The following is a 23,574-nucleotide window of genomic DNA, read 5'->3' as shown; positions in this document are numbered from 1 at the left end:
CAGAGCCCGACGCGGGGCTCGAACTCACGAACTGTGAGATCATGACCTGAGCCGAAGTCAGACGCTTAACTGACTGAGCCACCCAGGCGCCCCTTCACTCCTGTCTTAATACCATCCATTAGCCAGGCCTGTCCCACCCTCCAGGCTGAGCCCTTAAGAAAATTGATGTCTTCTAGCCTCCAGTCACAGCCCACCTGGAGGGCACCAAGCTCCACAGCCAGGGCTGGGCGGGGAAGACGTGGGGACTTCTGGAAGGCCAGGCTTGCCTGTAGGACGGTGCACATCTACCTCTTGGCTCGCCCTTCTGAGCTCCACAGGGTCAACAAGTTAGAGGTTTTCTCATCACCCTGGGCCTCAAGGCAGGGCTGGGAACACAGGGACTGCTGGACGGGCTGATGCTAAATGCCCTTCTTCTCAGCCCCACCTTCCGCCCCACCCCCCGCCCCCTGTCTGCTCTCACTTTCATCCCAACAGAACTGACACAACACCTCTGACCTCTGTGGTCCACCATCCTAACCGGACACATCACCAGCCCAGAAGTCTAGGGGTGTGAGCACAGCACTGTAGCAAACAGCAAACCTCGAAGCCTGGAGTCTTCTCTCTTTGCTTTTCCCTGATCCCCCACCCCCACTGAAAGAACCAAAGACGGAACCATCCCAAGGACAGAACACAGGTGAAGCAGTGCTTCTGAGTAACCCACATTCTGGCCTGTCAGCCCCGGAGTTATTGAGCACCTGACTGTTTAACCAAGAAGGTGGCTGAGACATGCGGGAATTTCTCAACCCAGGCCCCCTTTGGAGGCAAGCGACATGGTTAAGGCAGTTTCAAAGTGTTCTGTGGTTCCCGGAGGCTCCTTGCTGCTCTCATTTCATTTTTTCGCTTCCTTATCTAACTTCCTTTTGAAATCTTTCATCAGCTAATGGCTGAAGGAGACTCCAAAGGAGAAATGCAGCAAGCCTAGCTCTACACAAAGTGGTCCCCAAAGAGAAAAGGGAAAGACGAAAGACCAGGCATCCGAATGATGTGCGTCCAGCCTGGACCAGGAGGAGGGCGAGGCCAGACATCAAACGCTCCCTGAGAACTTTGCAGAGTGGGTGGTCCAGCTCACACAGTGCCACGTCCTTCCTGGTCCAGGCCCTTCCTCCTGGCACCTCTGCAGCCCCCAAAGTCACTTTCCCAAGAAGGCAGCACTTATCAGGGACAGGAATAGCACATCTTTGCGGGCGCTGAAATGCCGACCGGCGTGGTGTGGGAAATCAGTAGAGGGGAAAGAGAATGAGGTTTAAATTATTCACACCAGATCTTCTGTTTCAGTGAAGGCTGCATGAGGGAGCCAGATAATTCAGGCCAGCTCAGCCTAAGGCCGATGGCCGGGACAGATGCTACCCTGATCAAAAGAAAGGGGTATTTTTAGAGTTTTGAATATGGGCTCTGAAAACTTTTGTATCTTAAGCCACATGAAGATTATGATGGATAGCTCAGGATAAACGGGTCTTTGTGAGGGGCTCTTTTACATTTAGGGGATGGATTAAAGAGTAAGAAGTGCTAGAACCAATTCTTGAAAACGAGGAGACCCCAGATTGCAGTTTGGAGCTGGTTGTCCAGGGCAGTAAGGTCTAGAATTAAGGACTGGTTCAAAAGCAAGTTGTAGCGCTGCCTGCCCAACTTACTCTGGGACTCAGGGAAGTCACTCGGCCACCCCTGGCCACTCCTATCCCTGTCTTTATCTGGGGGTAAGGTATGTGGAGAATGAGAGAGCATTCTGAGGCTTAGGAAATAAGTCACCACATTATGTAAAGATCATAAAATGTGGCTATAATTATCGTTTACATCACCATCACCATGACCAAGCTCCTTTGAGAAGGAATCTAAATAAATGGAGTTATTCTTAGGGCCATGACTCCCAGGGTCCCTACAATTTCTTCCTCGATAGAAGCTGGGAATGGAGGAAGGACCCCAGTGCCCTGGTGGGGGTGGTGGGCAGAGCCGGGGTGGGGGTTGGGATGTTGACTGTGTGTTCCCATTGCCCATTTCTCAGCCTCCCATTACTTCGTGTTCGTCAGCCGCCCAGCCAGAATGGTCATAGCCTCATCCGTTTGGTAACACTTTGACCTTTGAGTCAGATGCCCAAATGCTTCAAAAGAATGGATCTTGCAGCCAGGGCTTTAAGAACCCCAACTCCTCTCGATCAGAACAAGAGAGCCTTTCCTGGTCCTGTATGGTCTGGTGCAGTGGAGGCAGGAAATGGATAAGAAGACTCTTGCCAAGGCTCTTCAGGAAGTCAGGAGTCTGCTTTGAGGCAAGAGGGCTGTTCAGGAGACCCATACAGTCAGCCTGGACCCTGCCTCTCCCAGCTGGGTCCTGCTGGGTTCATTCGGGAAAGGCCTGTTGTGTGCCGGACAGCCACAGCTGCCTGGTGGAGTGTGGCTCCTCTTCCCCTCAAGACCTCAGCAAGTCTTTCCCATCAGCTTCCTTCTCAATGGCCTTACTTAGTTCAGGGGCTATGCAGGAGGGACTGCCAGGTGCCTTAGACATGAACCCTCCACCCATCTCCTTAGCCAAAGAGAAAGATAGACTTGCCTAAGGTCACGTAGCCAGGAACTGGCAAAGCCCAGTCAACACCCAAGTCTTGATCCAGGGCCCTGTTTACTGTCCCAGGCCAGCCTTGCACCCCGCCCCCCCCCCCCGCCCCCCCCCCCGCTTTTGGATGCTTCCAACACAGGAAATGGGCACTTGCCTTTCTTGTGCTCCAGGACCTATGGTTTGCATTCCAGGTGAAAAGGGAAGCATTTTGAGATCTGGGGTCAGTTACCTGGCTGCTGTCACTTGATCCACTCAGAAGTGAAGGTCAAGCTTCAAGGTGCAGGCAGTGTGGTAGAAAGCAGCTCTGTTAGTGCACGAAAGAAAATTTTTTGGCCTATTTGGAGAAAGTTCAACTCAGTTATGTGCGGGTAGATGATCACCCCGTAGTGGGGGCTCTCTGTGTCCCCACCCCCAGCTGTGGCCTGAGCAAGGCTCAGAGCTCAGAGAGAGAGAGAGTGTGTATACCGTGCACGTGTGCGTGCATGCTTACATGTCTGTGTGTTTCTGTTGCAGGAGGACAGGGGATGGTTGCTAAACAGCATCTGTTTGCATCCCAAATCCAAGAGCTTAGCTCAGGATCACTGCCTCTTTGTCATTCGGTTCCTGCTTCCTTTCCTTAGCGGATTCTGAGTTTAGCCACATAACAGAAGGAGACATGCTAGATAGTCCCTCTCACCTAAGGAGGCATGGTCCGTGTGTGCCCTGATGACTGTGGGCACGGGTGATCTGAACCCCAGATAGCCCTTCCCAACTTATTTGGAAGGCTGTGCCTCCATGCAGCTGTTTCTACCTTCCCAGTGACCTTTCTTTCCCTCCCACTGGTGTTAAATTGAATCTTATTCCACAAGCACACACCCAGTAAGGGGCCTAGAAGTGGGCTGGCAGCTGAGGAAAACTGATCCCAAGTGGATGGTCTCCTCCTCCCGAGGCCCCACCCAGGGAGCTGCTGAGGCTGTTGTGGGCCGTCAGTACTGTCCTGTTCTGATGAGGTTCGTTCCCCGACCCTCCCCCCAGGAGCCACCCACTTCCCACCGATGAGGTGAGCTTTCTGAGCCACACCCCGTTCCCATCTTGGAGTAGTGGCACGCCTCGGAGTCGCAGCCACCCTGTGTCCCTGGGATGGGGACGGGAGTGATGGCTGGATGGCTGTCTGGACATGCTCCTCCTGGGAAGTCCCCCCCCCCCCCACGGTGACATTCGGTGCCCTTCTCCGTCTCCCCACACATCACACTGAGGTTTTGGGGGAGTTTGCAATCCATTGAAAAATAAGGCCCAGGAGGCAGAGAGATGGCAGTGAAAGGTCATCTCCACGGCTAACAAAGGTGATTGGAGCATGTGGCTTTATAGCTGCAGCTGGAAGCCGTAGCAGCCCTTCAGCTGTGGTTGAGATCGGGGTACACGCCTTTCTAAGAACTGCCTCACTGTACTTGCCACATGGTAGAGAGCAGAGAATGTGGCATCCTGAGGACAGGCTGGCCCCGAGGTGAAGGAGGAAGGCCCCCTCAGCAGATAGGACAGGCAGTGAGTAAGGAGAGGAGCCAGGGTGTCCCTCTAGCTGTCCCTGCAAGGAAGCAGGAGGCCAGGACAGAGGAGGCAAGGTCCCAACACTGCACAGACTGATGAAACTGGCACCAAGATATTTTTCCCATCGAAGCCCTACACTTTATGCAGAAGGCCCAGAAAGGGTGAGTGATTCGCCCAGGGTTACACAGCATCTTGTCACAGAGGCACATTGGACCCAGACTCCCAGGCCAGGGCACCTTGTGTAACACCCCTTTTCTCTGACCAGCACCATGCTGGGCTCAAGATGCACCTTTCTCAGGCTGCAGTGGATTTAAATGATCACTGCCTACCTGTAGCAGCAACTTTCTAGATGGGACAGGTTTTACAGCCACTTAATTCCCTCCACCTCCTCCCTGCAGTTTCCTGCAACTCATTCTCCATGTGCCATAGATGGGGCTGCCATCAACCTCAACAAGCATTTCTAGCACATTCCCAGAATTTTTGCTGGGCACAAGGCAGCATAGGAAGGGAAGACATGATTGGGCCTGCAGCCCAGTCCTTGGCTTGGAGTCTAGTGAGGAACACAAGACACCTGTATCAAAAGACGGAGAACCCTGTGGGTGGTTTCAATTCCTGTTTCCATCTGGTCAGAGCCTCTGACCTCTCTGAGCCCCAGGACTTTTCCTAACATCCAGGCTTGGTAGGGATTTCTCCTGCTCAGCCTTCCCTTCTTCCCCATTGCCAGCCCTGTCCTCGAATTACCACCGCTGGGAACCCCATCCCCAGTTGCCTCCTTGGTTCTACCCTGGCCCCATGCACTATCTCATTTCCCTGCGAGCTGCACCACATTTCTCCCACAGCCTGGGAGAAGACACCAACAAGGGACATCAGGTCCTTCCGAAGGACAGCAGCAGTCGGACATTTCCCCCATGCCCAAATCCCTCAGGCATCCCTAGGCCATGGCTCCTGAGAGGAGTCTGGCCCTCCTTCTGGCAGCCAGCAGGCCAGGCCCCTGCCCCTCTGGATCCTGCTGTCTTAGCCCATCGGCCTGAACTCCTAGCAGCCCTAGCTTGAAATCTAGTGGACTCCTGTCTTTGGCTCATAGCTGTAGGTTCTGTTCCCCTCCTGACCCCACCCCCACCCACAATGTGATCTTTGGACCCCAACACTTTGGCTTGGACTTTGGACAGCCTCAGCTGCATTCTCTTGATGTGTCCCTTGAATGCCTCCTGCCTCCCCAGGCCCCACTGTCCTCAACTCTCCCATCACTGATTCGACCAGCTTTCACTACCCCAGCCCTGGTCCACCCCTCTGCTCCCAGTCCCCTGGGCCAGAACTGAACATTAACTTCCGACTTCAGTCAGAACACATACTAGCATCCTCTGCACAGCCTGTAGAGCACGACTAGGTGGAGTGCCAGCTGGCCAGGGCTGTGAGCCCTGGGCTGGGGCTCCCCGGGGTAGAGGTCACCTTCATCCTTCCAATAGTGACATCTTGTTACAGGAATAACTTGAGGCTCTCAAGCCCACATCCTCTCTTCTCTGCAATAACAGTCCGGCAGCTGCACCTCTGAGTCCTGACCGCCTCCAGCCACTGGTTAATTGCCAGAAAATAATGCACCCTGAGGTCATTGCCGCTTAAACAGCCTCAGCTGTTGGCAGCTCCCTGATCCTCCCACAGCATGCCGCTGTAACCCTCTCATACACGGCCAAGCTAGGACCTCGGGCTGCACTCTTCCCCCTGCAATTTTTTTTTTTTTTTTTAATTTTAGGGAGAGAGAGAATCCCAAGCAGGCTCCACACTCAGCACAGAGCCCAACATGGCTCAATCCTATGACCCTGGGATCATGACCCGAGCTGAAATCAAGATTCAGACACTCAACCAACTGAGCCACCCAGGCGCCCCTCTCCCTGCAACTTAATGTTGGTAGCATCTTGAGTCCCCTCTCCTTTTCTGCCACACTGCTCTGAGAAGGGGCTGGTGCCTCGACTCCCACCCCTCACCCCAGCCCATTCTCACCTTCCTAGGCACCAAGCCTTCTCAGTTTTCCATCTCTGGCTTAGTCTCCATCTCTGATTATGCAGAATAGCAGAGGGGGTAGTGGAGGAGAGCTTCAGCGAGGTTCCCTCCTTTGTGGCAGAATCAGCCCAGTGAGGAATTCCGGAAGTCCAATCGTAGAAAGTTCTTAAAACGTACTGCAAGGAAGGCACCAGCCAATGCTGAGTTACATGGGCTCATCACGTACCAGTGAATCTGCCTCAGAAACTTTATTTGGAGCTCAGCTTGCCCCCATGCAGTATTAGCCCATCTGAAGATGCAATTTCTAATTAATCCCCTTAATGTCACAATGAGATATATTTCCGCAAAGCTCCTGCAGAACCTCTCATTAAAGAAAGTATTGGTTTGGTTCAGAGAGTACTGTGCTGTTCCAGCTTTGCTTTGGATCTATAGTTTTAGAAAATGTCCAACTTCAGTTCTAGTTCAAACTGTACCATTAAAGAATTAAAGAAAAAAAACTTTGGTAGATGGTACAGAGGGAAGATGAGTGTTTGGGTCCCGTTCTTTGTTACCAAACTGGTTTCTTGTACATTTAGGATTCACTTTGGCATATTTCGAAGTGGCATAGTTCTTCTGGGGAACTCTGGGGATAGAGGCTATAAGAACTTTTTTTTTAAGTCTCATTGCTGGTTTCTATCAGACCAAGACTAAGTAGTTGCTTCTGGAAGGACTGGGGGCAGCCCTGAGTGCAGGGGCCAGCCAGTCACAAAAACCAAAGTGGGGCTGGAGGTCAGGGAGGAGTTAGGGCAGGGTGGGTCCAATTCACACCAAGGTGCCCAGGGACTGTGAAGACAGAACAAGATATAGGTCAGAGCAGGAGGGCAAACAAGGATCAAAGGACACACAGTCCTGGGGAGCAAGACAATCATGTGACCCTGGAGTCTGACAGAGGTTCAGAAAGAAGGATGTTGGCAATGAGGTCACGGTCAGGAACTTCTGGCACAGAGAGGGCTTTGGGGAGACCTCCCCTAAGCTGCAATTTGATGGCTAACAGCTGTGCAACACAGACACAGTCCAGGCAGTGAGTTCCAGGCAGGGGCACAGAGGGCAAAGGCGGGGAGGCCCGAGGCTTCGCTTGTGTGTAGGGCCCTGTGCGCACACGCACACACACACACACACACACACACACACACACACACGGGGAGTGCTGCACAGCTGTGCAGACTCTAGGATCTGATGAGGCTAGGATCCCCCTAACCACAGCCACCCCAGGTGCTCTCAGGGAGCCCACCCACCCAGCCATCTGCTCTGTAGTGGGCACGACAGCACCCAGCAAGTAAGTGCACAGAGTTATGCCGCTGGAATCCCTGAGTTTGGTTTCTGGACTCAGCTGGACTCAGCCATGCTCTTGCCATGTGACCGCAAACGGCTTCGCCTCTCCATGCATGTGCCTCAGGGTTACGACGAGGCTAACGTCGGTGCTCACACGGCAACATGATGAGTAATGCTATGCTCATCTCCGAGGGTGGTTGGGAGCTGTCATGAGACGTGCTCACCAGAGGGGCCGGCACCTGGGGAGAGCTGGCAAACCTTGGCCATTACTGTCATGGAGCGCCCACCGTTTGCACTGTGGGCCGTGAGTGAGGCACTGATTCTGCCAAGGAGGGGTTAATTTCTCCCCCCCACCCCCTTTTTTGTGGAAGGGCTATTTTTCCACTATTCTCACTATAGGAAAACTACATTTTTACCGCTGTTGAGAAGCAAGCTAGGCATACCTCTTCAGCTGTAGTCCAGGAATTCTGGCAGCCCATTCATGAGAGTAGTGGGCTCTGTTGGTAGAGAATGGGCCCTACACAGCACAGGGCCCAGGAAATCTTGGCTTTCATTCAAATAGGACAGTTTTCATGTTTCCTACAGGCAAGGGCAACACATCCCTCCTTAGCCCAGGGGAGCCTGGGCAAGCCAGTAGGTACCTAGCTGCTTCAGGAAACAGTGCTATCAAGAACCAAGAAATTCACTGACTACCCCAGGGTGCACCTGGGCCCATCACATCCCTATAATAGCTGCTGGTCCCAAACACTGTTGGCTTCACTGATCCTCCCTAGAGTTGGGGTGAGCAGCATCCTGCCACAAAGTGCCCTCAGAGGCAGGTACACAGTAACCGCCTCACATGTTTCTGTCTGTGTTCAGTTTCAGGCTTCTCAGGAACTAGACCACCTTCCTCAGATCTTCTTTTTCACATCTCCCATAGTGAATAGGGGAAATCCTATGCAAGTCAAGTCCCAGCAGCGGCCTCAGAATCTGAAGTTAAATGTGCAAATCAGTTCCTCAACCTTGGCACTAGTGACATTTTAGCCCGGATCATCCTTTGCCAGGTGGCCTGACTTGGGCACTGTAGGACGTTCAGCAGCATCTTTGGCCTCTACCCACTAGCTGCCAGTAGCATTTCCTTACCCCAGTGGTGACAATAAAAAACAGTCCCCAGACACTGCCAAATATCCTCTGGGGAAAAAACCATGCTAGATTGGGAACCAGTGGTATAAATTAAACCACAGTAATAATTCCATACCACCCACGCATCAGAACAAGATTAAACTCCTGCCCCCAAGCCTGGGGCTGCCAGCTTCAGCCAGTTCCCTTCAACTCACGGCATGCATATTAAGATGTGCACTCACAGGTCTTCATCTGGGATGTTTACTGAGCATGCCTCTAGAACCAACACCGTACCAGGCACTGAGGCCAGAAGAACCTGAGATGTGGTCCCTGTTCCCCAGAAACTCACAGTCATTCTGGGGAGACGGGGTCACAACATCTGAGGCAATGATAACCTCTACAGAGCAGTAGGTACGGATACATCACTCAGCCAGCCCGTGAGGAAGAGTGTGGCAGACAGAAGGGAGGGCACAGGGGCAGCTCTGAGTCTAGTCGAGAAGGAGCCGCGCTGAAAGTTGTGTCAGAAGGTGGAGGCAGGTGCAGCACTGTAGGCGCGTGGACGGGGGTGCTTGGCACCCACTGCTGACCCGGGGAGGGCTTCGTGGAGGCCATGACCGAGCCCGGTGATAGAGGGACAGGCAGGGGAACACTGAGGGCAGATACATGGAGGCTGGAAGGCTTGGGCGGTGTTTAGGGAACCGTGTGCAGGAACAGAAGGAGTGCTTTGCAGATTGGCGGCCAGCTAGCCTGTGCCGTAGGAGTACTGGGATGATTTGGCTGGACATCAGGAAGGCTTGGTAAAGAAAAAGGTGGAGCAGCAGAGGCGAGGCACTTGTATCACATGGCAGCCCCCCACCAGCCTGGCCCCACTGCCCAGAGGCAGGGCTGCCAGGCCCCTCGGTGCAAGGGGATCCCAGCGAGCACAACCTTTTGCCTGCTTCCCCGGGGACTGTTGCACTGGAGCTGTGATTCAGGGCCACCCCCACCCGGGTGAGTCACATACCTACAGCCCTCCTGCCACCGAAGCTGCGCCCATGCCCACCGAGCACCCAGCCGGTCCACTCCCTGGCACCCCATGTCGGTCCCCCAAAACCCCCGCCTGGCCCTCACTTCCCTCCCAAGGGCCTCTGAACAGCTGGAGGCAGCACTCTCCCCGCTCCTGACAACTCCGTCAGGTTGGGGAGCCTGTCTGATGCCTCCAAACCGTTTTGAGGGGCTGGCATGTACTAATTTAGGCTGCCATTACATCAGGGATGTGGTTCAGTTTCTCTCCCTTCCCATCAACCCTCCTCCCAGCCCAGTGTCAATAGCAACGGCGTCAGTGACGTCCTGGGGGAGCAGCACGACACTGCCAAGTCTTCATGACTACCAGCCAGCATGACTCTCGGCTGACAGCCCCTGGTGATCAGTGATGGGTGATCAGTGATTGGGAGAAGAGCCTCTCCCGCCCCCCCCAGAGGGAAGGTGCCAAGACACCGAGATGCTGCCCTCCCAGCCGCCAGGGGCCCGCATCCTCCCATTCAGTCACGGGCTCCCTCACGTCTTCTGGCCACACCACAGAAGGCACATGGGGCGCACCTAGGGAGCCTGGGAGCATCCAGCCGGCAGTCACTGCATGCAGGATCCTGTGTGGCAGGAGGAGAGTCGGCCTCAGGGTACCAGGGTCAGGGGGAGCAGAGGGCAGTTTGGGGCGAGCAGGATGGGTGGCCGAGTCAGGATGTCCGCAAAGCTGCTGGGGGCTGTCAGAGGGACTGGCCCAGGCCACTGCGCCTGCAGCTGGCTGACAAGCCTGGCTCACCTCATGCTGTCACGCACAGGCTCCGGGAGCAGGAAACATCTCAGACCACCGTGAAGTGGAATCCCCTCCCTCTGGGTCCTTTCAGCCCCTCGGGATGGGCAGGACTGCTGTGATGCCATTATGCCCACCCACAGGCTCAGTCCCACAGGCACAGCCACTGCATATGGCCCTGGATGCTGCGTCCTGTACGGGGCCTGAGGAAGGTCAGAATTCAGCCACATGTTCTCATGGGAGCACATTTTTGTAACTCACACCAAGCTGCCCATCCAGAGCCTGGAAGTGGCAGAGCCTGACCCAAACCGGAGTCAGCTGACCTCCGCTACCATTCTTCAGGTTTCCAGGCCCTATATCTCAGAGGCTCAGCAAGCAGAGGGCCCATCCACAGACCCCTTGCCAGCCTCCTGCCTCACCTGGATACCATCCCACACCCTCCCTAGTCCCAGGCACACAGAACACTCCAGACCCCTCCCCGTGGCATAAAAAGTCAATGAGGCCCAGAGAGTGTGCCATCGTGGGATCTGCAACTCCCTTCCCCACTTCTAGACCTGATCCGGGTGCCCAGGAGCTCGCAGATAGCCTGAGTCTCCATTCAGAGCCTGCACAGGGTGACGAGGCTGCTGTGTCCCCCACACGCCACCACACCCAGCCTTCTGTGCATCCTCATCCAGGGATGGTCAGGGGGCGCCTGATCCTGGCCGTGCATGGACTGAGCTTGGACATGCAGGCCAGAGGCCTTTCCTTGTATGGCATTGAGCCCGGGGTAGGTGGGGAAGGGCAAAGCAGGAACCTCCATTTGTACTCTTGCCTTGGGCCCCACAGATGATAAGTGCGGCCACCATGATTCAGAGACAGGAAAGCTTCCCTCATTCCTGATGGTGGGCAGCTCTGAGCCTGGCAGACCGTGGGCTCAATAAGATGGCCGTGGGGTAGGTGCACAGTTCATGTAACTCAAAAGGAAGCCTTGTCCCCGGATGGAATGTTCTTCATGATCTTCATGAAAAGGAATACCTTCTCCTCCCCCTGTGTTTAAGTCCTGCCCATGCCAGGCCCCATGCTGGGCTCCGGGAGGTAGTCAGGCAAGGCCTCAGGGACTCACGTCGCCTCTGAACTGGCCCAATGGCCCCTGCCCTGCGCCTTTTTCCCATTCCCATGCCCTCCTGCTGCATCCCTACCCCTGCTGAAGAGCCCTGGAATTTCAGAGCTCAGGCACAGGCTGAACATTCCCTGGAATCCAGTGATTTGAATGACTATAGCCAGGCGGATGGGCAGTACCTGGGGAGGGGGGTGGGGGAGACAACACCAACCACTGTTCATGGGGAGGGGGGCTAGGCTTCCCCAGAGGGGGCTAATTTCAGGCAGCAGCACCCCACTGCTTTGCCTCCTCTCCCCACTCCCTCTTTCCCTCTTCCCTGCCTAGAGCCTGCTTCCTCTCCACCACCACCCCCACCCCCACCCCTGCCATGCCCTCCTAGCCACGTGGGTCTGACATGCATTTTTGACCTGTGGGCCCCCACAAGAACACACCAGGATGGAGCAGTGTCCCGGAGCCTCCTGACTAAAACTGGGAGGGAGGTCACGGCAGAGAGAGCACAGCCAGGAACGCAGCCGGCAGGCTGTGAAGCGTACAGAGTGGGCCCTGAGTCTGGAGGAGGCCAGGCAGTAGTTGTGTCAGGAATTTAGAAACCCCTGCAGGGCCGTGAAGGCCTGGAAAACACACCGATGCCTTTCACAGGGCACTGCCTTTGCTATTTCCTGAGTCTTGGTCGCTACCCAGCCACCCCTACACTCCCAGGCTCTTCAGCTCTCTCCACTCCCAGAACTCGGACGCCCCACGCCCTCTGCACTCTCCAGGCTTCACACAGGGCTCTCCCTCTGCCTGGCACATGCTTCCTGCCTTCTCCACCTGGTAGCTCATCCTTCAAGGTGCCACTCAGGTGTCCCCTCCTCCAGGAAGCCTTCTCTGACTGCCCTCCCCCCCACCTAGGTCTTGCCCCATAGTAACATTTGTAACACAGCATTGTAATCACTTACCTATGCCCCCACCACCAATAACTCTGAGGGCGGTAACCGTCTTACTTACGATACCTGGCATGTAGCAGGTATTTAATAAGTATCGGATGGATGGATGGATTGACACACTGACAGAAACCCAGTGGGTGAGGGGGTGAGTGGGGAACTCCGTGCCAGCAGCCGGGAGAGGTGAGCATGCCCAGAGCTGCTGGGAAGAGGGGGAAGATGGTATGGGTGGGTGATGGGGTCCTGGCAGGTCGCCCTGCCTCCCCTACTGCTTTGGGAAGACTTGTCCCGCAGCACTGTGTGCCTACCCAGGCCTGATCCCTGTGGTGACCACCTTCCTCCTTGCTCCTAGTACTTCTGCCTGTTGCTGGTGATCTTCCTCGTGGAGCTGGTGGCAGGGGTCCTGGCCCACATGTACTACCAGAGGGTGAGTAGACCCTCTTCCTGTGTTCCCCATCGGTGCCCCCTGTTGCCCTGGAGGCAACTGTGGGGCGGGGTGCAGAGGCATGGGGGAGCTAAAGCTCGGCAGTGACACAGAGGGCGGTCTCATGTCCCTGGCCCCAACAATCCTCAGTATACCTGGGTCCTACTTCTTGTCTGGCTTCCAGCAATTCTCTGCCCTATCTGTTGATGCTGACTTATTTGGCATGGGGGCTGGGGAGTGGGAATGCCCCGTGGGAGGTGGGGTGGTCTCTCTCCCCTCCTAAGCAGAGATAGAGGATGAACCTAGCAGGTGGGCATCCAAGGAGAAAGGCTGGGGCCGGGGCTACCTGCCAGACTATGAAGACAGCACCGGGCCTCACCTGCCTGCAGCAGACAAGGATGAAGTAGCCGGTCGGGTCTCCTCCCACTGGCTGCTGTGAACCAGGGGTTTGAGGTCATGACCAGGGTGAGACAGATGCCTGCACTGGTTGTTTTAAGGCAGCACCGTACAACTGATGGGTGCCCATAGGATAACAACTGTAAATATTGTGAATGTCACCTCATAATCAAAATGAGAAAAAGATATTTATTTAAAAGCACCCCCTGTGTCCAGCCTCATTGCCCTCCCACCAGCTTTGAGCCGTCCCCTCCCTGGCCTGCCTCTCAGTTCTGTCTATCACCTGCCTGGCCCCAGCTTTTACAACATCTCTCCACGAACTCTGTGTTCTGAGCGGTCTCCTACGACGCTCCCATTACGCTGGGGAACGTCTGCCCTCACACCATTCCAAGTCCGTGGTGCTCGAGGCTAGCTGGCCTGGCTTTGGAGCGGGCCTGGAGAACGAGGCCAGGGTGAGTGGTTCTGCTGATGCCACCTTCCCTCTCCACTCTCTCCAGCTCAGTGATGAACTGAAACAGCACTTGACCCGGACGCTGGCTGAGAACTACAGGCAGCCGGGAGCCGCGGACATCACAACCTCAGTAGACCGTCTCCAGCAGGATGTAAGCACCCGCCCCCTGGGCTTGAAGGCCAAGCAGATTCAAATTCTGACTCTGTCCCTTCCTGTCTGTGTAACCCAGGACAGGTTACTTACCTTCTCTGAGCTTCATTTGCCTCCAAAACGAAGCCTCACTGCGCGTGTTGATCATTCAGTACCATCGCGTATGCGGAAGTCCCCGCCACCATGAAAAGGGCAAGTTGAATCCTGGCCCTTTCCTTCTTCCTCCTGTGCCCTGGCCCCACCACGGCCCCCTTGACTGCCTCCTCCAGGTCCCACCCCTAGGGCCCTTGCGGGAAGGAAGCTGGCTGCGTCAGGAGAAGAACTTCTCTCCTGGCCGGGATCTGGGCTCCTTCCATCAGCAGGGCTGTCTTCTTCCTCCTCTGGGGGCTGACAGCTGAGGTCCCGTATGAGTGAACTGTAACAGGCAGAGCTATTTCAGCCAGACTGCTGCAAGAACTTCCCAGTTGTGAGCCGTGGGGCGGAACGCTGGGGGACAGAAAGGTGGTCCCTCCAAGAAGAGGCTCAGCAGACCCCTTCAGTGAGGCCCGTGGTCCTGCCAGAAGTAGGGAAGGGACAAATGGCCCCCAGACCTGCCCTGTGCAGTATGGTAGCCACTAGCCATGCGCAGCTAGTTAAATTTACATTACAAAATTCAGTTCCTCAGTCACTAGCCACATTCCAGTGCCCAATAGCCATAGATGCCACCGAATTGCACAGGACAGATATAAAGCATTTCCATCATTGCAGAAAGTTCTGTCGAACAGTGTGACTCCAGGATCCTGATGGTTTCACGTCTGAAAATTTGAGGAAACTCTACCGGCCCACTCTGGTCCCCCTTCTCCCTGCCACCTTAGCCTGTGGTCTCTGCTCTATCCTGTATCTACAGACCCCACCCTCGGCCTGAGGCCTTGGTCTTTCTGCCAGGAATACCAGGCCAGTGAGTGGAGTAGAGGTTAGCATCTTAGCTCAGCTGGGGAGGCACCTTCTCCGTCTCCCCAAGACTGGCTTGGATCCCAGTAGGCTCTGTGCAGAGGGGTCTCTTGTGCTCTGCGATAGTGGCTGAGGGCACTCATGTACACATACGTACACACATCCACACCCACACGCTTAGCCCACACATACCCTGCTGGTAAGCCCAAAGCTCAGTCTGCATTTTTAGGGCCTCCCACATGGAGCACTGAGCCTGAATCCCTGCCCTCGGGGCCTTAGTTGGGGAGCCCAACACACGCAGTCAGTGCTAGGCTAGGAGGACCCTCTGAGTGGAGAACAGAGCTGGGAAGGCCAAGGGGGAAAGCAGGAAGGAGGGCCTGGGTTTGCCTAGTTAGAGAGGATGGGAGGGGCAGTGAGAGAGTAGGGAACAGCATGAGAAAGGGCACAGCTGGGAGCCACTATCTGTCACTGCCCCAGGCCTCCTCCATGGGCACCTGAGCATGTGGGCACGACCTCACACATGCCAGCAATGGTTAGAACCAGAGGGGCACGAGGGAGCCTGGGCCCAGGCCCGCATCCTAGGCGTGAGGAAGCAGCCCTGAGAAGGCAGTGGCTTCAGGCCAAGGCCAGCATCTGGGCTGCGGGCTGCACCCCAGTATGTAAATGACACCCACATGCCTGCATTCACAAAACGATCATAGCATAGAGGGTGTCACTAACTGCTCACCCCGGCAGGGCTCGCTTCTCAGGGCTTCACAGAATTGCCTCTTGCCGTCTTCACACAGAGCGGTGTGGAGGGGCTTCCTGAGCCCCATTTACACGTGACAAAACTGAAGCCCAGAGAGGCTAGATAACCTGCCCGGGGACACACCGCAGTATAATCCCACATGACACCTAGCACACACTGTGCTGTTCCTGGCTCCATGTGCTGTTCTGTTCTGCCTGCCTCCTGCCTCCTCCTCTTCCTTGTGGGACCTTTCCACTAGCCCCTTCCTCCTCTGAGCTCCACACAGCTCCCGATGTCTCCCCTACTAAGCTGTAGTCACTGAGAAGCTTCAGAAAACCAGGAACCATATTACTCATGTGTGAGCCCAGTGCTAGCTTCACTCCTGGCACATAGTATGTGCCTATCAAACACCTGTTAACTGTACTGAACGTACCTCCCACCCAGCCTGCACCTCCACACACCAGAAACAGTCTCAAAACCGCTGCCTGTGTGGCTCACACGGGGACTTGGATTCTCAGTCCCTCAACTCAAGGGCAAGAGAGAACCAGTGTCCTGTTGTGTCTGCATCACTGGAGACCTGGGTTGGTGCTTTCCTGCTCTGGAGTGGCACAGATGACCCAGGTCTTACCCAGCGCCAACTCCACCCCCTGGTCAACACTGATCTGCCCACACTGTGGCTCTGGGACACTCTCTGTGTCCCTCCCTGCAGGTCTCTGGGCTCTGAGGCTTCAGGGTCTGAACGAGGGTCCAGGAACCTCTGGCAAGGCTGGGTCCCTGTTCCTGAGGTCCTGCCTCGCTGGGTGACCAGGAAAACACCCCCGTGTGGTGTGAGCTCTCCCGGGGGTATACAGCCCCACTGTCTCGGGGACCCACCTCCATCTATCTCCCCACCCGTCTTCTCAGAGACTCTCCCTGCTGTCAGGATGCCCAGCGTAATCTCCTTAAAGGACTTGCATGGATAGAAGGTAGCCATAAGGTGTCTTGCAGCCAGCTTCTGCACCTTCCTGGAGGGAAGGGCCCCCAAAAGCCCAGCTCCCTGCTCAAAACAGGCAAAGGGGAAAATTCGCAGGGAGAACAAATCCCTATTTGTGCTTGAGTTAGTATTTGAATAACGAGTCCTGCAGCCCTGACACGGAGAGACCAGAGGAGCCTCCTGCCAGGTCTTCACCTCCAGCCTCCTTCTGTCCCTCTAGTTCAAGTGCTGTGGAAGTAACAGCTCCGCCGACTGGCAGCACAGCGCATACATCCTGTCTCAGGAGGCCGAGGGCCGCCGGGTGCCGGACAGCTGCTGCAAGACGGTGGTGGCCCGCTGTGGGCAGCGGGCCCATCCCTCCAACATCTACAAGGTGGAGGTGAGCGCCCAAGCTCCAGCTGAGGCATGCAGAGCACACCCCACCCCACCCCACCCCAAATGGGAGGCTCAGGCAGAGGGGCGGGGAGAAGCAGAACACGCTTTCTCATTGGCCGTGAGACCGCACAGAGCTGTCAGTGGTCTCCACGAAGCAGCTTGGGGACAAGCACCTGCTGGTGGGAGGTTCTGAGACATCATGGCATGCCCCTGAATCACCCGAGAAGCCTGTGGGCAGTTGAAAGGCTGGAGCAGGCCCATTAAACCTCTGGCCCGCCCTCAGCGGGGTGGATGCAGCACCGGCCAGCCCTTCCCTCCGCAGCCTCGCCTACTTCACGCCGGCCTGCGTGACCTACCGTTACCTTACAGGGAGGCTGCGTCAGCAAGCTGGAGCAGTTCCTGGCTGACCACCTGCTGCTCATGGGGGCAGTGGGCATCGGGGTGGCCTGTCTGCAGGTGAGTTGGAGCACGGATTAGGAGAGGGGGTTGTTTGGAAGAGTTCTGAACCCCTCTCCCATCGGCAGAGATCACAAATCACTGACCCTCTGCACACCCACGCCCTGTCCTGCCCTCTCCTCCCCTCCTCTTCTCGCCACTTGCCCTTGGCAGCCAGGAATGAATCACATGGTCACTCTCTTCCCCAGAAAAGATGAAGGAAAATGCCTGGGGGCCTGGGGGACAACTTGAACTTGTAAGAGACCTGGGAGGAGTGTGAGTGTGGGCTCAGGTATGTGCATGCACCCTCTGTGTGTGCACGTGGGTGTGTGTGTGTGCACATGGATTACCCGCATGCATCTATGTGTATATGGGGTTGTATGCATGTACGTGCGTTTAGGTGTGCTTGTGCATGTGTGTATATGTGTGTGCATGTACAAGTACCCATTCCTGTGTGTGTGTGTGCACACACACATGCCTGTGGATGTGCACTCCCTGTGTACTCCCAGCTCTTTGAGCGATGTCTTTTGCTCAGTTTCACTGTTCCACCCCTCCCTCTGCTGCCACCCAGGAAGTCAGTGTCACTCTCAGATCTGCTTTAGTCAAAGGTCCATACAGAGGAGTCAGGAGGGCACCCTCAGGCTGGGGCAGATACAGGGGCAATGGCCCTGCACACCCACCTCGCCTGGCACTCTGCTTCGGCCCAGCAGGTTCTAGAGGGAGCTCAGCACTGCCCCACCCTTCCCACCCCCAGGACCACCTGCACTGATGAGGAAAGGGGTGAGAGGCTGGGACCTCAGAGGACCCGGATCGAACCCTTCCTCTGCTCCTGTATGACTTAGTGCAGTTACAGCCCTGCCCGCAGCTTCTCCGACCACAAAATGTGGCTTATTTCCCGAACCACATAAGGTCTAGAGAAGAGCGAGGTGATGAGTGTGACACACTCACTGTGCCGGGCACAGGTGAAGGCCTCAAGTCAGTGGAAGTGGTTGTTATCCAGCCATCTGTAGACTTCAGAGTGGTTTCAGGTGCTTTCTATCATTAGATCCCCACCACGACCTGAGACCTGGGCCAGGTGAGGTAGTAAGTGTGCTCCCATTTTACAGATCAGAAAGTTGAGACCCAGAGAAAAGACTTACCCAGGGTGTCACATACTGAAGTGGCACCCAGGTCTCCTGGCTCTTGGTCATTTGCTTTTGCCAGCCCCCTCCCCTCACCCCACACCTCCCCAACCGCCAACACAGATTTCTTTGGAAAGCAAAGCAGGGGCTGGTATCAGCAGCTGGCTCAGGGAGGCTGCCAGTGTGGGGTTCCTTCCAGATCACCGCTCTCCCTGCCCACATCAGTCTGTTCGTTCAGAGGACCTAGCTGCAGCCTCCTCCACTGGGCTCGACACTCTGGAGGAGGGGGGGGACCAGGCAACCTCAGGCTGGTTATTTCATCTCTGAGCCTCAGTTCCTTGTTTGTAAAATGGGGCTAATTATACCTAGTTTGGTGAGAGGATTAGCAATATATATGTAAATCACTTGTCACTGATGAGCAGATAGCAGGTGTTCAATAAATGGTACCATCATTATTTTTATCATCTCCACCTGGGCACATTGTCTCTCAAAAAAGCCCTCATTGTTTCCTGGCCAGAGCAGCTCCCCCTTCATCTCCATAGTTAGCATGCAGGCCGGGAGCCCCAGGGGGCATTAAGCAGAGCCCCTCTTTTGCAGGACCCCAAGGCAGGCCTTCTGTCCCACATACCCCATTGGGAGCTGAGGAAGGGGCTGCTCTGTGCTCCAGCGCCAACTGAAGTTTCCAGAAACCTGCTGTCTCCTTCAGGTGCTGAGGGGGCCTGCTGTGCATGGACACTGACCAGGCCAGGGCCACACTCCCCATCCATTTCCTCCTGGTCTCTCTGGCTGTGGGAGCCTGGAGAAGCTGAAGACAGGGGCAGTGAGCCCTAGAGCAGGGAGTGGGTCTGCCAGTGCCCCAAGCCCAAGGTCAAGGTGAAACAAGTACCCTGTGAAAGTACTGCTGGGAGGCCATGTTGTCAGGAGGGTGCCTGCCCGCTGCAGAGGGGCTTTCTCCTTGTAAACATCCCCGACCGTGAAGTCTCGGTCCTCCAGGGCTCTCTGTGGAATGGCGCCAAGTGTCCCTCAGAGAGAGCTTCACCCAGCCACCACTGTGGACCCCCATCCATAGCCCAGATTCTCCCCCGACTCTGGCTGAAGCCGGTCCTGCAGCAGCCAAGCCTCGGTTACAGCCCCCTCTGCTGGCCAATGCTGGAACTAAGCTGCCCAAGTCCCGGTTGGCCACCAGCCTTGAAGCGCTCACACCAGTCGTGTCCCTAAGCTCACAGTCACCCTCCACCAGTGTAGGTATCCCAACACACGCCCAGCCTGGCACTTCAGAGACTCCCAAGGCTCAGGAGATAAAAGGCCAAGGTGGTGGCTCATGTTTCCCTAGTCCCCAGGACTAGAGGAGACCTTGCTATGAAGTCAGAGGACCTCTCCTCTTCTTATGTGATCCTGAGGAAGTCATGTTCCCTCCCTGAGCCTTGGCTTCCTTCCCTATAGAACGGAGGAGATGGACATTGTTGAGCCTTCCTTTAAGTGGCAGAATTCTATAACCCATGGGAATCTCACGTAGGAGCCCGCAGTATTAAACAAGCATGAGGTGGTGCTGCTGTGGTTGAAGCAGGAGTTGGGGCTCTAAGGTTCCATGAATTTTGGTAAGAACCCAGCCTCAGTGTGACTCCTGTGCCACCATATTCTAGAATGTTAAGGCATGTCTTGTGCATACTGTGAACACCAAGCAGAGGATGTGACAAACATAACAAACCCCGATTCCAGCCATTTGGCAACCTGTCACTTGTTGCCCCGTGGATGTGTGGACCAGGGCTGACATGCTTAGATTGTAGCGGGCTGGGGGGAGACAGGATCTCCACAGAGCCTCCACGGCCACAGGCCTCAACCTGGGCTGCACATGGGGACCACCTGGGGAGTTTTAAAACTGCCCAAGGCCCCAGCTGCACCCCAGCACAATTAAATCACTTTGTCTGGGGCTGGCACCCAGGTACCAGCATACTTGTGAAGCTCTCTGGTGGGTCCAGTGTGCAGCCTGGCTGAGAACACTGGCCCACATGAACGACAAGAGCCACAGGGCACCTGGAAGTCAGATGTGGGAAAGGTCAAGGGCCAGGGAGAAGATGGCACCATCACAGTCCTTAACCACCCAAAGGCAGGCAGGTGGGGGAGGGCACATTCCTGGGAGGGACCGGAGGACAGACAGGAACAACAGGTAGAATTTACAAGGAGACAGGCTGGAGAACTTGCTAACAATTGGAATCTTCCAGCAGTGGTCCCTGTGAAGCACGAAGCTGTCTGTGGCTGCAGGTCACGGCAGAGGTTGGGGGCTGGCAGGGACCCTGAAGTGGGGAGACCCGCATGTGATGGGCTGCAGGTCCCTGCCCCGCTGCTGCATGCACCTGTTCCTTTCAGCAAGACCCTGTAGGGCCCTTCTGTCCACGTGGGCATGTGGCCATCACTGCTCTGGTTTTCAGACCTGACAGGGATAATTGGGGTCTGGAGTTACCTCCAAATCAGACTCTTCTTTCTGGAAGGACCTTACCGGTTATCTAGTGGATAACCATCAGCCCCGGCTGCACATGACAATCAGATTTGAAAAGTACCCTTGCTTGGGCCCCATGCCAAGGATTCAGGCTCAGATAGATGGGACGAGTCCTGTGCCTGGGTGTTTTTTCAAGCTCCCCAGGTGATTCACATGTGCACCTAGGATAGAGAACACTGGGCCCACCCCTTTCACATATACCTGAAGACACCAAGCCCAGCGACATGGTCACTTGCTAACAGTCACATGGCCACCGTGGCAGAGCCAGCCAGGACCCCAACTCCAGGTCTCTCTGTTGTACACCAGCTTCCCCTTTTGGGTGGACTCTGGAGGCACTCCAACCTTGAGGTAACTCTGGCAGAGAAACTTCTACCCAGGAAGGACATAGTGGCTCTGCCCCCTTTTCCTACTGCCCTGCTCACACACAGACTCTGGGAGTCTCCCACCCAGAAGCCATGCAGAGTGAGCATTCATTGTTAGTTTTGTAATGAGAGCCTCTAGGTGCCAGGTGTCAGGTGCTATGGCCAGTGCTGGGGCCACACCAGTGGGCAGGATGTGGTCCCTTCTCCCAGGAAGCTTTCACTCGAGGCAGGAGGCACGTAGAACATGGGTTGTCACATGCCATCAGAGGCACTGTGCAAGTGTGAGACTTGGGGCTCGGGGGAGCATGTAAGAGGCCCTAACCTGTCAGGGCAGTCACAGAAGGCTTCCTGGAGTAAGTGATATATAATTAAATCTTGAAGGAGTTTGATGGGAAAAAGCAAGAGGGGAAAGAGTGACAGGGCGAGAGAATTGAATTGGCAGAGCCCTGGCCTGCTGCAGTAGAGGGAGGGCTTTATCCTGAGGGCTCTGGGGAGCTACGACCTGGCCTGTCAAAGCCTCAGGATGCAGGAGGGGATGGGAACCCTGATGTTGGTCCTGTCGTCCTGGTTTTTAAAGACTGTCTCCAGGGAAGGCTACCAAGCAGTGAACAGATTAGAGGTTTCCCCATTGAGATTTGAGACTCAGAGAGGGTTATATCTGTGCCCAGGATCACACAGCCCCAAACAGAAACTACCCCATTCCTACTTCTGTCCCAACATTCCCGTCCTGTAGATGGAAACATGTTGCAGAACCCAGAAAACTCACACAACAGCAGAGATTGGGATCTGCAGGTCAGTAAAAGGGAAACTGAAAGATTACATTGGATTGGCTTCCTGGGGCCTCCCTGGCCCTTCCTTGGTTCTCTTGGTGACAATCAAGTCCTGGCCCAAAAACCTCAAAAGCAGCTGAAACCATGCCACCTCCTTGTTGTAAACAGCCCCATGTGGCAAATGCTGTACCTAGGCAGGCTGCCAGAAGAGGGCGCCATGCACCACACAGCCAGGCCCCCACGCAAGCTGGGCGCCCCCGCAGCCATCTCCACGCATCCTCCTCCATTCCTGCTCCTGCACTCATTACCACGTGTTTCCTCTGCTCACCCCGTGCTGGCCACGCAAAGCTGTGGGTGCTGATTCGTCCACATCCTCCATCAGGAAGGAGCCAGCGGTACCAGGGATCCGATAGCTTCCACTGCTCCTCTGCATGAATCAAGGTGCTTGTGTGTGCGCACGTGTACGTGCACATGTGTGCAGACCTGTGTAGACATGTTGTGAGTGCATCCTTAGCCCCTCTGCATGTGTCAAGGTGGGGGCGTGTGTGCGGACATGCACCCTGCCTTCCCCGGGAGGCTCCCTGGTGGGAACACACATCTTCTACAGAAGTGCAGTTATGGGCAAGCTCTGCCCTCCCGGTCCCCCAGCACAAACTGTCCACTGTAGATGTGGCCTCAAGTCCGTACTGGCCCAGCTCTTCCCATCTGGCCTCCCCCCCCCCGCCCCCGCAGAAAGAATCAGAAAGATCCAGATGACCCCACACGTTAGCCATCAAACCACGACGTGGGGATGGGGAAGAGAGGGTGCTGCACGACACCTGGCTGGAAAGGCTGCGATGGCACCTGCTTAAAGCCAGTGGGAGACAAGATAACCTCTCAAGCTGCCTTCAGCTTGTGGCACTGAGTCGGGAAGGAGATCGGCACTGCTCTCGGTACCAAGTCTGAAAGCTGCACTCATGGGGTTCTGCCCTCCTCCCATGTAGGGGTGGAGAGGAGAGAGGAGGGGGGAAGAAGAAGGGCTCATCCTCTGCCACCTCAGGCCAGCTAGCCTTGCAAAGAGAAACCAAATGCCTGCTAGCCCATGAGCGTCTTCATCAGCCTGCCCTCCTCCCACTGGTCAGAGCTCCGGGTGCATCCAGAGGGGCTCTAGCAAGATCAGGCCAGCAGCAGCTATTGGAGAAATTTGTCAATGATGGGGCATTGTTCCCTATCTTCGGGGAGATCCACCTTCGCCCATGTGCCACAGGACATTCATGGGGCTGCCCTAGCAGCGCCCTCTTTCCTGTGGGTGGGGAGTCTGGATCCAACGGCATCATTACCATGGAAAGATCACAGGCATGGGTCTCCGGGGTCTGACACATCCACATCTTGTCCTGCATTTTAGAGATTGGAAAAGTGAGGCCCCCCAGGGGTACAGCGATTGCCCAGTACTGCCCTGCTCTGGGCAGGATGCTCTTCTCGTTCAGCTAGTGGGTGTGACAGAGAGGCTATTAGGCAGGCTCCTAGGGCCTGAGTCTGGTGCTTCATTCCCAGCTAACTTACAGGACAAGTTGGGGACAGCTCCAGGTGCTCCTTTCAGAGCCTCAGTTTCCCCAGTGGCTTCTGTACATCAGCCAGTGAATCAACTATGAA

The 23,574-nt window shown here is 55.6% G+C and overlaps 1 protein-coding gene across 2 annotated transcripts in view; it reads left to right on the top strand.

Moving 5' to 3' along the window:
• TSPAN11 (tetraspanin 11) overlaps positions 1-23,574 on the top strand; it is a 73,666-nt gene that overhangs the window by 45,091 nt on the left and 5,001 nt on the right. The window contains exons 4-7 of one of the 2 annotated variants that reach the window (XM_049624911.1): positions 12,684-12,758; positions 13,649-13,753; positions 16,603-16,761; positions 17,127-17,213. In XM_049624911.1, coding sequence (XP_049480868.1) covers positions 12,684-12,758; positions 13,649-13,753; positions 16,603-16,761; positions 17,127-17,213 — 426 coding nt within the window. Of the gene's footprint in view, positions 1-12,683; positions 12,759-13,648; positions 13,754-16,602; positions 17,220-23,574 lie in introns of those variants that run through there. The other variant, XM_049624910.1, reaches the window with a different exon arrangement.

This window comes from Panthera uncia, chromosome B4 (assembly GCF_023721935.1).
Source record: "Panthera uncia isolate 11264 chromosome B4, Puncia_PCG_1.0, whole genome shotgun sequence".
Lineage (NCBI taxonomy): Eukaryota > Metazoa > Chordata > Mammalia > Carnivora > Felidae > Panthera > Panthera uncia.
The sequence above is the reverse complement of the archived record's forward strand: the minus strand, read 5'-3'. Positions and strand labels throughout refer to the sequence as shown.